The 11,854-nt window shown below is 36.9% G+C and overlaps 1 protein-coding gene across 2 annotated transcripts; it reads left to right on the top strand.

Moving 5' to 3' along the window:
• Positions 1-152: 152 nt before the first annotated feature.
• LOC103504138 (CLP protease regulatory subunit CLPX1, mitochondrial) lies at positions 153-11,009 on the top strand. Of its 2 annotated transcripts, none has more exons than XM_008468605.3 (15): positions 153-940; positions 1,038-1,096; positions 1,667-1,767; positions 2,376-2,455; positions 2,656-2,706; positions 5,720-5,794; positions 5,897-5,974; positions 6,169-6,225; positions 6,467-6,537; positions 6,631-6,730; positions 6,852-6,956; positions 7,374-7,436; positions 7,622-7,744; positions 10,539-10,679; positions 10,786-11,009. In XM_008468605.3, the coding sequence occupies exons 1-15, from the start codon at positions 410-412 to the stop codon at positions 10,864-10,866; spliced, it is 1,716 nt and encodes a 571-aa protein (XP_008466827.1). In that variant the 5' UTR covers positions 153-409; the 3' UTR covers positions 10,867-11,009. The 2 variants fall into 2 exon arrangements, with proteins under 2 accessions (XP_008466827.1, XP_008466826.1); XM_008468604.3 differs by having other exon boundaries at positions 10,539-10,694.
• Positions 11,010-11,854: the final 845 nt, after the last annotated feature.

Genomic DNA, 11,854 nt, shown 5'->3' with positions numbered 1-11,854 from the left:
TTGCTATAGTTTGTGAATATTTTAATTAATTTTACATGCCATTTGTTTAATATACATAAAAAAAGATATTTGTTTTTTTATTTGGACTTTGTTGTGCATCCAAGTAAAATGACGTCGTTTTCGTTAGAATACTCCAAAGTAGATATTCTTGAAGCCTCTCTCGCTCGCAACTCACAACTTCACCTTGCTCCGTGATTTTCTCTGCGGTTTTGCCGTCTACTACTCTGTTTCTTCTTCAATCCTCCTCCTCTTCTTCTTCTTCTTCTTCTTCTTCTTCTTCTTCTTCTTCCCCCTTCCATGTCAATCCCAGTTCTTTCTCTTTGATTTCAATTTCATTTCTCCATGACCCAAATCATTTAGCTCTTTCCTCTTCCCTTCCCTTCCATTTCCCCCTTAATCATTTTTCCCCATGGCCGCGGCCGCTGCTCTCAGGTCCAGGTCTTCCAAGGAAGTTGCTACCTTAACCCTTTCTCGTTGTAGACACTGTATTTCCAATTCTATTCACGCTGCTTTCAGTCCCAAAAAATCCAACGACTGCTTTCTCAACTCACCTTACCACTTGGTCTCTTTCAAGCCCGTCTCACTCAGAGGCGACTTCTTTGACAGCGGGACTCAACCTCTCGATCATCGGAGGATTTACCAAAATTCTACTAAGAGCTTGAATCACAGGTTGAGCAAGAAGGGTTGTTTTATGAGTACTTATGGAGACCCGCCGGAGGTGTGGTCTGGTGATGGGATTGTGATTCGTGGGAGTAACTCAAGCTTGAATGGTCGTGGAGGTGACGGTGGTAGTTCCAATCCCGGTTCTGGTGGTGGGTTTGGCTCGAACTCCAATGATGGGTGTTGGGGTGGCTCTAGTCTGGGACCTAATTTCCCTACTCCAAAGGAAATCGCTAAGGGGCTTGATAAGTTTGTGATTGGTCAGGACAGAGCTAAGAAGGTAGTAACTTGTTTGTGGCTGGACATTGTCGATTCATTTAGCTACATTCGTTTTGTTGTCTGAAGAAAGTGTGTTATTTTTGTTCCCTCTTCTGCAGGTGCTCTCTGTGGGTGTTTACAATCATTACAAGCGCATCTATCATGAATCGCTACAAAGGTTGTGAATTTGAATGTTAGATACTTCCTGTCTATGACGACGGATATTTGACTTAAGTATGGCATTGTTGGTAGGGGTGGCTTTAGATGAGGTCAATGGTTTTACTTGGGAATTAGAAGTCACAATAATGTATCTTTGGTCCTAGTTTTCTTCATTACTTGTTCTCTCTTGCGAAGTTTGGTTGTGATAAACTGATAATTAGGTGGCTAACATAATCATCAGACTCTTAAGGTAACTCCCCAAACACAGACACACTTCCTAATGCCTGTACTTGAATCATGGCATTTTTGTCGTCTAAATCCTGCATAGCCTAGTTTTAGGCATCTGGCTTGTTATTAATCCAAGAAAGGATACACTTTATTGGATGGTTGTATTGGGAACTGAAAACCATGAGCTAAACGTTAAGTCAGAAGTCCAGTTCCATCATAATTCTTCAAGAAGTTTTGCTCTCTTTTTGAGCGTCTGTTTTGCATCTATCTTTTCAATATGTATCAAATATTTGAGTTTTTCTTTTAATGACATGAAGATATCAAGAACCTTTATATGTTTTGTTTTGCTTGTGCGAGCTAGGCCAACAGGAGATGCATTTAATAACAAAGCTGATGCCGCTGATGATGATAAAGTGGAACTTGAGAAAAGTAACATCCTTCTGATGGGGCCAACAGGCTCAGGTAATTACTGTGTTTCCATTGTGCATTTCAATTCATGTTTGTAGAGTGTTTGATTTTGGTGAAGCTCAATGATAACCACGGCTTTTGAAATTTAATTTTTCATTACTCATAATTTCTAGCAAAGATCTATCCAAATTCATTATGAGCAATATTTTTCTTAAGATTTCCAATGCCAAGGCCTCTCTCCTTATTAACTGGATAGTGGCTTTTCTGCCCTCCAACTAAATATTACTCCCAGAATCGATGCCTACTCTAGCGTGAAGGTAGCCTCATGTTTTTTTCCCGAGTCTGTATGCTTTAGAGGGATTTGGATTAGTAGACATGTAATAAGTTGGCATGCTGGAGAGAACTCCAGTAGGAGTTCGGCTTTCTTATTGTAATGGCATTCTTCCACCCCATAGAAACCCCGTGGGGAGTCCTATTCCAAGAGTTTGTCTCATTATTGCTATCAGCCTGAAAAAAGTATGATACTTTTCTGAAACCTAACTAATTTCCACTTGATAAAACGCAGTTCGAATAGATCTTTTTGCTGTCTAATATTGCCGCCAATTATTGTGAACCTTTGTATGATTTTTTCTTATTCTACTTTAATGTTGTTTCAAGGACAGGGAAAACACTACTCGCCAAAACCTTGGCACGGTTTGTTAATGTTCCATTTGTTATTGCGGATGCAACTACCTTAACACAGGTAAATTAATGAATACTTGCTCCAGTGTTTTTGTTTGTTGTGTGTGTGTGTGGGGGGGGGGGGGGGGGGGGGTATGTGCATATTAGTCGAAGTTGTGTGTTTTTCTGGGACAAGTAATCTTTGCTGTCATGGATACTCCTTTTTATTTTCTGGTTGAAATTATAATATTTTAGTTTGATACTTATTGTTGGTCTGTATAGGCAGGATATGTTGGAGAGGATGTGGAGTCTATATTATACAAACTTCTGATGGTATGTACCTGAGTACAGCTGGACTTTTCACTCCATATCCAATATATCAATTAATAAATTTCCCTTTCATTCCTTTCTTTCTTCTGCTTGTACCATTTATTGTGGAGCAGATTCTTTTTCATTCGGTTTATTTATGTTTCTCAATACATTTTTTTTTAATGAAAAAAAGACTTTCATTGAGAAAGAATGAAAGAACACAAGGCACCAAAAAAGAAAAACCAGCCCACGAAACCACCCCATTAAAAGAAAGGGAAAGCAAAATCTTGCCTATAGAATAGTTACAAAAGTTCTTCAAAACCAAAACCCAAAGAGACACATGATATCTAACTAAAGACTCTCACTATGCCCTCTCTCTCTACCCCTAAACACCCTTTCGCCCCAAATATCCCAAATAACAACGCACACACCAGCATACCAAAAGCCTCCGTTATTACTAAAAGGTGGATGGAGAAGGAACTCCTCGATCGTCGCTCTAACACTCCTCCAGCCGGCATAGCTGACACCAAAATCTTGAAGGAAAGAGCATCAAACAGCTATCGCAATCTGGCAATCCAAAATAGGTGATGAAGATCTTCCTCCGCCGTCTGACACATCAAACAACAAAATGGCTCGACAAGCAAAGTCCTACTCCTGAAAAGCCTATCAACAGTATTAACCTGACCAAGCAAGACTTGCGAGATAAAGATCTTTCTTAGGAATCTTAATCCTCCAAACCACATCGAAGATCGACTCCTTTGGGGGAGCGAGATCCAACAATAGACCAAAAAGAAAATTACTAGAAAATCTCGACTATGATTAGGAATCCAAACACGGGTAGCCCTCCTCTCCTCTCTAACAGTGAAGCCCTCAAGTAAGGAAAGAAGAGAGGCCACATCTATCGTTTTCCTATTGGTCAAGTTACGACGGAACTCAAAAGAGAAAGACACAGAATTCTAAGAACTCACTAGAAAATCCGAGATAGTACAGTTTTTGGACGAGGAAAGATGATACGGATGTGGAAAAGCAGAACAAAGGGAGGCCTCCCCCACCCATCTATCCTCCCAGAAAAAGATGTCCTTACCATCTCCCACAAAACAAGAAACAAACCGAGAAAAAGTAGGGAGCTCGAACGAAAGATCCTTCCAAGGATTTCAAAAAGTGCCTTTAACCCCTCTTGTAATCCACTCAAAAGTATTGGAACCATGCTTCCTCACAATGATCCTGTGCCAAAGAGAATCAGGCTCAAGATGGACGCACCAAAGCCACTTTGCCAATAGAGCTCTGTTACGGGTTCTAAGATTACCAATCATTAATCCCCCCAAGCACAGAGTTCCCCACCGCCTACCAACCAACTAAATGGGAGTCATGACCCTCGTCCACCCCCTCCAACAAAAAGTCTCTCATGTATTTTTCAATCCTCTTACACACCCTGCTAGGGGCCCTAAACAACGGAAGATAATACATTGGGATGCCACTCAAGACCAACTTGATCAGAGTAAGTCTGCCAGCTTTAGAAAAGAACCCTTTCTTTCACGTCGCCAATCTCTTCCGAATTTTCTCACATATTGGATTCCAAAAAGAGACAGCTATAGAATTACCCCCAACGGAAGACCAAGGTAACAAGAAGGGAAAGAGCCAACCTCACAATCAAACGCTTTCGCCCACCTTTACAATTTAACTTGGTTAGAATTAATACCATAGATAGTGCACTTGTTTCTATTGATTTTCAGATCCGACATCTCTTAAAAGAATCCGACCGTAAAATTGAGTGTGGAAAAACACCTCTTTTTCGGAACGAAAGAGCAAAGTATCATCAGCAAATTAAAGGTGCGATAAGGCCACTTCATCTCTACCAATCTTTAAAGGCTCAATAATATTGCCTTCAACACCTTTACTTATCAACCGGCTTTGAACATCCACAACCAATAAGAACAAAAATGGAGACAAAGGATCATCCTGTCTAAGACCCCTAGAAGCTTGAATCGCCGCTTTTGGGGCTCCATTGATGAGAATAAAATACTTAACATTTTTAACCCATCCCCACATCCACATTCTCCATTTGTAACCAAAACCTTTCTTCATCATCACTCTATCCAAAAAGTCCCAGTCCACGTGATCCTACACTTTCTCAAAGTCAAGCTTTAACATAACACCCTCCAGCTTCTTCAATCTATATTCCTCAATAGCTTCATTTGCAATCAAAGCTAGGTCCAATATCTGTCTTCCAGACAAAAAAGCCCCTGAGTTTCAGAAATAGTCGATTAGCAAGAACTTTAGCCAAAATCTTATAAACACCGGTAATGAGACTAATAGACCGAAATTCTTTCACCTTATTTGCATTCCCCTTTTTAGGAATCAAACAAACAAAGGTTTTGACTACCAATCTGTTCAAGATCATCCCTCCTTCAAAAATTCCTTAAAGACTCCCTCAAGTCGCCTTTGATTAGATCCCAATTCTCCTGAAAGAAGGCCATAGAAAACTTGTCAGCTCCAGGAGCTTTGTTTCCATCGCAACTAAAAACAATCTTCTCGATCTCCTCAATCGCAAAAAGGACCACTAACTCCTCGTCCTCCTAGGCGAAATAGTGCTCCAATCAATACCCTCCACAAACAGCTTCTTCGACACCTCAAGGCTATAGAGAGTAGAGAAAAACTTTAAAATTTCCTCCTCAATTTCCTCCCCTATGATTCTTGTTTCTTCTTCTGTTAACCATCCTATGGAAGAAACCTGTATTACAATCCCCTCCCTTGGCCCACTTCATGTTACACTTTTGAAGCCAGCTCACATCAGTCTTTCTAATCACTTCTTCAAGGCTCCTTTTTAAGCTAAACTTCTCCTCAATAAAGCCATTGTCAAGCGGACCATCCAACTTAAAATTGTCAATTTTGTCAATCCTTACGACCCTTTTTATACCTGAATATCCCCAAATACCTCTTTCTCAATGTTTCTCAATACTTAATTCAGAAACTGTAACTTTTTTGCTCATCAGCATTCTTCTCTCTTGTTTTTTTCCCAATTGTATTTAAATACCAGGTTGCTGATTATAATGTGGCAGCTGCACAGCAGGGCATTGTTTACATTGATGAAGTTGATAAAATTACCAAGAAGGTTCTCCTCGGTTCTTTTATTCATCTCTCCCTTCCCCCCTTTGTGGAAGGACTGGTGTGGATTTTCTTTACCTGATAACTTCACTTCATTTTCATGAGCCAGGCAGAGAGCCTTAACATTAGCAGAGATGTGTCAGGAGAGGGCGTGCAGCAGGCATTATTGAAAATGCTAGAAGGAACGGTAAGTTTTGCATTTCATTGTAGGTGAAGTTCTATGATAATGTGCTGCATTCACAATGACTTATGAGATGGTGAGACTGAAAATCAGGAATTCTCAACTTTGATTAGAGATCTTTGTTGTTTGTATTTTTGGTTCTCTAGTTGTTCATGGTGAGCTCATATGTGATACATATATTTTTTTTTTTTCTGAACTAGATTGTCAATGTGCCTGAGAAGGGTGCACGGAAGCATCCCAGGGGTGAAAATATCCAGGTAATGCCGTACCCTTTAAGAAATTTGCTTCCATAGCAAGGAAGAAACAGAACGCTAGGCTTCTAGATGTGTTTCTCTTCCTCAGGAAATAACCATTTCTCTTTAATATAATGATACAGGAAAATAAATGACTTGCATGTTTAGTTACATGATCGCAGTACTTATTTTATGTAGTTCTTGACTAGTAAAATGCCAGAGGTCCTGGTGTCTTACATAATCTTTGTGAAATGGTGCACTGCAGATTGACACTAAAGATATTCTTTTCATTTGCGGGGGTGCCTTCATTGACTTGGAAAAAACAATCTCAGAAAGGTTATCTCCATGTAATAGCTACTACATTTACCCCTTACAGCTCTAGTTATATACACAACTTTTTAACTGGAGAGAAGTCTTTCCTTATTTCAGGCGGCAAGATTCTTCTTTAGGGTTTGGGGCCCCGGTTCGTGCAAACATGAGGGCTGGCGGTGTTACAGACGCCATGGTTACCTCTTCTCTGTTGGAGACCGTAAGTGCATGCCACTTTCAGTTTATAACTTATAAGTAACACTAACAACCCATGTTTGTGGCTTGTTTTTATCATTCTCTACTCTCTTTTTCTTTTTAATCGAGGATTTATATTTTGGCAGGTTGAAAGTAGTGATCTCATTGCATATGGGTTGATACCCGAGTTTGTTGGCCGATTCCCAATCCTTGTCAGTTTGTCAGCCCTAACAGAAAACCAACTTGTTCAGGTATATTTGTATTTTGTTATTCTTGTAACCATTTGTTTTACAAGATGCCCACTCACAATATATTTCCAGTGTCGGGTCATGTGAATTTGTTTTTAAAGAGTAAAATTCAAGATTCACTGATTGCATGACAAAGGCTACCTGCACAAGTTGATTGTAGTTTCAGTTTACATTCTTTTAGCTGCACAAATTTATTGTAGTTTCAATCCACATTCTCTTAATCTTATACTCGCAAGATATGTGGAATTTATAAGATGCGTCTACATTTGGAAAAGATCTGTTCTCTGATATTTGGTTAGTAAAATAATGTTTTTTCATATATAAGTTGATTATCTCTCTATGCTCTCAAGGTTTATTGATGTTAATTACTATGAATTTTATCTGTCCAACTCAACATAACTTCAATACTGGCATTTGCAGGTCTTGACAGAGCCAAAAAATGCATTAGGAAAGCAGTATAGGAAGATGTTCCAAATGAATGATGTAAGTTTTTTCTTTTTATTAAAAAAAAGTTATTTTTATGCTTGATTTCTTCTTGGATTCCAAGGGAAAATTGGAGCTTTTATACCTATAGAATCAATGTGTACCATGCTTCCTCCTGTTTCGTTGGAGGAGTTACCATTTCTGCTCGACTTAAACACTGATATCCCGGGATAACGTGTCACCAGGTCAAGCTTCACTTCACAGAAAATGCCCTGAGATTAATAGCAAGAAAGGCAATGTCAAAGAACACTGGAGCACGGGGTTTGCGATCAATATTGGAGAATCTATTGATGGATTCTATGTATGAGGTATGTCGTTCCTTATTTTTCCATATGAACTTAAAAGAATACAACTGCCGAAGAAAGGATAGCATAATATGAATGATGCCAAAACAAAAATGACAAAATCTTAGAACATTTCCTTTTTGAGGCATTGAACTTGGCAAAGACTAAGCTTTCCCTAAAGCCTCCTAAAATAACATTTAAAATTTTAGGAGGCTTTTGGACCAAAGAGTGACTTATAATAGTCTGGGAATTATAATAGTCTGCATTTGGGGTGCAGACTATTATAGTCGTCTTTAGGGTGCAGATTATTATAGTCTGTTTTATTATAATCTGTGTTTGGGATGAAAACTATTATAATCTGGGTTTTTCACTACTCTGTTTTTGCATACATATATACCGTACATGAAATGCATATTTTTTTTCAATTGATTTCATCAAATGGTTAACCAGTATGTTCATTTAATAAATTTCACTTCAAACTGGGTTTTTCACTATCGTGAGCCGCTAATTGGTGTACAGGGAACTGGACATAGGAAGGGTCAACAAACATAAATGCTAAAAAGAAAATAACTCAAATAACAATATTTTCTTTTGTATGAAAAACAATAATTAATGATAAAAAAAAGATCATTGTTACATAAGTTGAAGGAATTTTATTCATGATATGTCATGAGAGTATTGGGTTAAAGGCAATTTATGGCTTCTTGGTGAGCATGAGATCACCTTGAGCGTAAAGATAAAAAATGAAAATCGGACTAAGAATGTTTAAATGCTATTTTAATTAATTAAATTCAGATTTATTTATACTATTGAGGCTTTCAAAATTTTTGTTTAAACTTTAAACTTTATATATTGTACTTGGCCTATAAGTTTTTGTCATTTAAATTTTAATAATTTTGATTTTAATATGATAGTAATATTATTAACCTTTTTTAAAACTTTGGAAAATTGCTTTTTAAGCTTTTGAATTTGTTCTAGAAAAATATCACTTTAACTTTAAACTCGTTTCAAATTAAAAGATGGAAATTGATTTGGTGGTCAAGGTGGCATTAAATATCCATTGTCATCCATCATCAGGAAACTCTCAGTTACCAACTAACACACCCCAGAAAGATCTTAAAAATGCAATAAATTGAAATTATGTACTGCAGTTTCCTGAATATATGATTGAATTCCTCATGAACATTCTACAAAGTAGAATGCCAATGGACTGGATCATTATTGTTAATTCTCTTGGGAAGGCTAGCTAATAAGGAAAGTTTTACATTCATGGGATTCTAATCTTCCCATACCAAGAATAAAAAAATGTCCAGAAAGGTTTAAAGTCATACAGAATAGAAGGAAAAACCTTGAAGGAAACCCTTTGGAAGAGTCGTTGATGTAGCCTAAGTATTAGTCCTATATTTATAGAAAATTAAATGTAAGATAGGATTCTAAAAGGATAACTAAAAGGGAAGATAGGATGCTAAAAGGATAACTAAAAGGGAACTAAAAACTAATTAGGAATCTAAAATGTAATTAATCAGGCATTACCCAAGATTGACCAAATTATTATTACATCAGTTGTGGTCTATGAATGGATTCCCATAATCCAACGACGACAATGAAACTGGACCAAACAAAGAAAAGAGAACTAAGAAATAAAGAAATTTCATATTTTAAAGAGCAGGAGGAAACGAGGAATCAAATAATATGGGGAACGGGACTATCGCCCAGCCCAACCAATACTTAAGTACTTGAGTCCCAACTGAAGATTTATCAAATATAAAGAAAGGGAAAGAAGATGAGCTTGCTTCTAAGTAAAGGCAGTAATTCCAACGGGAGCCCTTTCCTTTAGGAGGGTTTCCTTTCTTTTTTGTTTGTATGATCTTGTATTATTTCATTCATTCTTGGTGAAAGTTGTTTCGAATTAAAAAAGAAAAAGAAGAAAAAAGTAAAGGTAGCAACGCCTTTTTCCCCCACAAAATTCAAGACCCTCCCAAAAAGGTGAGAACCCTTTTCTCACAAGTCACAATAAGATTTTAGAAAGCAATTCGCCTCCAAATAGAAACGCTGCAACCATTTTGGTAATAAGGCCGATGAGGAAGCCCCAAATTTCCCATGCCTGGCCCACACAATTCCCACCTTGTTATGAGTCACGACTTCTACTAGAAATTTCTCATCTTCTCAAAACCAACTTCTACCCTAGAGAAAAATGCCCCTTTCTAGGAATAAAAGATGTTTTTGGAATTTGGGCCTTTTCCATAGGTCTCCACAAGATTAAAATTAACCCAAAAAAAAGTCCAAGTAGAAAATTACAGGTTTATATACTATTTTAGTCTGTGTACTTTTACTTTAGTTCATTTTGGTTCCTAACTTTTAAAATGTTCATTTTGATCCCAATACTTTCAAAATATTCATTTTGGTCTTTGAACTTTAAAAGTGACCATTTTGATCCATTGAAAATGATTTAAAAAGAAAAGTGAAAGGACTAAAATGAATATTTTAAAAGTATAGGGACTAAAATAAACGTTTTGAAAGTACATGGACCAAAATGAACAAAAAGTAGAAGTACAAGGACCAAAATAGTATTTAAACTAAAATCAAATTAGTAAAGATGAGACAGCTTTGAAAAGATTATGACACGTGCAGAAATGACAGTTGTGCATTCAAGAGGAGTATTGAAACAACAGTTTTCTTTTTCTTACTTTGGAAGCCATTAGACACCCAAAATAAGCTGCATCTACTTTAAATCAACTTGGTTCTGTTTTTCCAGTGCATTAAGTAACTTGACAAGCAGCAGTGTCTGATGCTTTAACCTATCATACCGCTATTGCAGATTCCTGATATTAGAACAGGTAAAGATATAATTGATGCTGTCGTTGTTGACGAAGAATCAGTTGGGTCAGACAGCCCCGGTTTTGGCGCCAAAATTCTTTACGGAAAGGGTGCATTGGATCGCTATCTTTCAGGACAAAAGGTAGAAGATAGAAAGGTTTTAATCCAGCTATAGAATTTTTATCGACCCCATTAAGTTTATATATCCTTCTTCTTAAGATAGTAACAATATGAAATTCACTTTGCAGGCAACAAGTCAGGATTCAGAAAGAGAGCCAGAACCTGAAGGCGAAACAGATCTTCCTTCTGTTGTTGCCAGCGGCATGTAACCAAGAATTTGTGGAAGTTTATGTGTTATACCTGTAATGTTGTACATATTACTAGTCTATATTTATTAATAATTCAAGTGGAAAATTATTGTTATAAAGATTAACTGTTTCTCTTAAAAAAAAAGTGTTCTTTCGTTTTCAAAGTCCTCCAATACATTGAAAGCCCACATCTTTTATTAGGCTTATAGGCAACAATGTATTTTGTTTATGAATTATCTCCAACAGTTGTTTTAATTCTTCTGGATTTTTTTATGCTCCATGAATTTTTACTCCCCCACAGAAAAGAAGGGAAAACGTTAATATTCCATAATGTAGGGTGGGGAAGGTATTTTTGCACCTTACATAGTGGAAGAATAGGTGGGGAAAGCTAGAATTTACATAGTTATGACTTCCAATATCATTTTGTAGCTTCACAAGCACTTTCAGCCATATCATTTTATGACTCTTCCAAACCCCAACTTCTCTATTCACATAAAAACCCAAAGCTCAAGTTTTTATGCTAATCAGTGTTTAGTTAGGTTTACTTTCGTACATGTTGTATGATATATGTTTTATTTCATGAACTTCACACTTATTATCGGTAAACAATGAATAAAGGTAATATATACAACAATTCTTACCTTATAAGATGAATTTTTGTGAGGTGTTTCTTCAAATTTGCTATTTCTAAGAATGTGCTTTGTTCAATTGATATTAAACATTTTCAATTCAGATTGGATGTTCACTCCGTCTAGGGATGGCAAAAGCCTACAAATCACTATAAACTATATATATAATTGTCCTTTCTTAAGTAAACATGTTTGCAACCCTTAATTAGGGAATATTTGGCTTGTAGATAGAATTTTCTTGGGAGATTAGAAATTCAAACTCCCATTAGGGTGTAGGTTTCTGTTTTTCTGGAAAAGTATGATTTTTAGTACACTTTTTGAGGTTCTTCAATAGGTCATACACTCATTAATGTACTTCATTGGTTGTCATTTATTCTTGG

The sequence above is a fragment of the Cucumis melo genome, chromosome 6 (assembly GCF_025177605.1).
Source record: "Cucumis melo cultivar AY chromosome 6, USDA_Cmelo_AY_1.0, whole genome shotgun sequence".
Lineage (NCBI taxonomy): Eukaryota > Viridiplantae > Streptophyta > Magnoliopsida > Cucurbitales > Cucurbitaceae > Cucumis > Cucumis melo.
Note: the sequence above shows the minus strand (reverse complement) of the source record. Positions and strands in the feature narration are given on the sequence as shown.

What these genes read in the sequence shown, in the direction of transcription:
- LOC103504138 (XM_008468604.3), top strand. Translation starts at nt 410, where the DNA reads ATGGCCGCGGCCGCTGCTCTCAGGTCCAGGTCTTCCAAGGAAGTTGCT. An exon ending in GATGGGGCCAACAGGCTCAG is followed by an intron (nt 1,768 to 2,375) that starts GTAATTACTGTG and finishes TTTCAAGGACAG; the next exon opens with GGAAAACACTACTCGCCAAA. An exon ending in AGATGTTCCAAATGAATGAT is followed by an intron (nt 7,437 to 7,621) that starts GTAAGTTTTTTC and finishes ACGTGTCACCAG; the next exon opens with GTCAAGCTTCACTTCACAGA.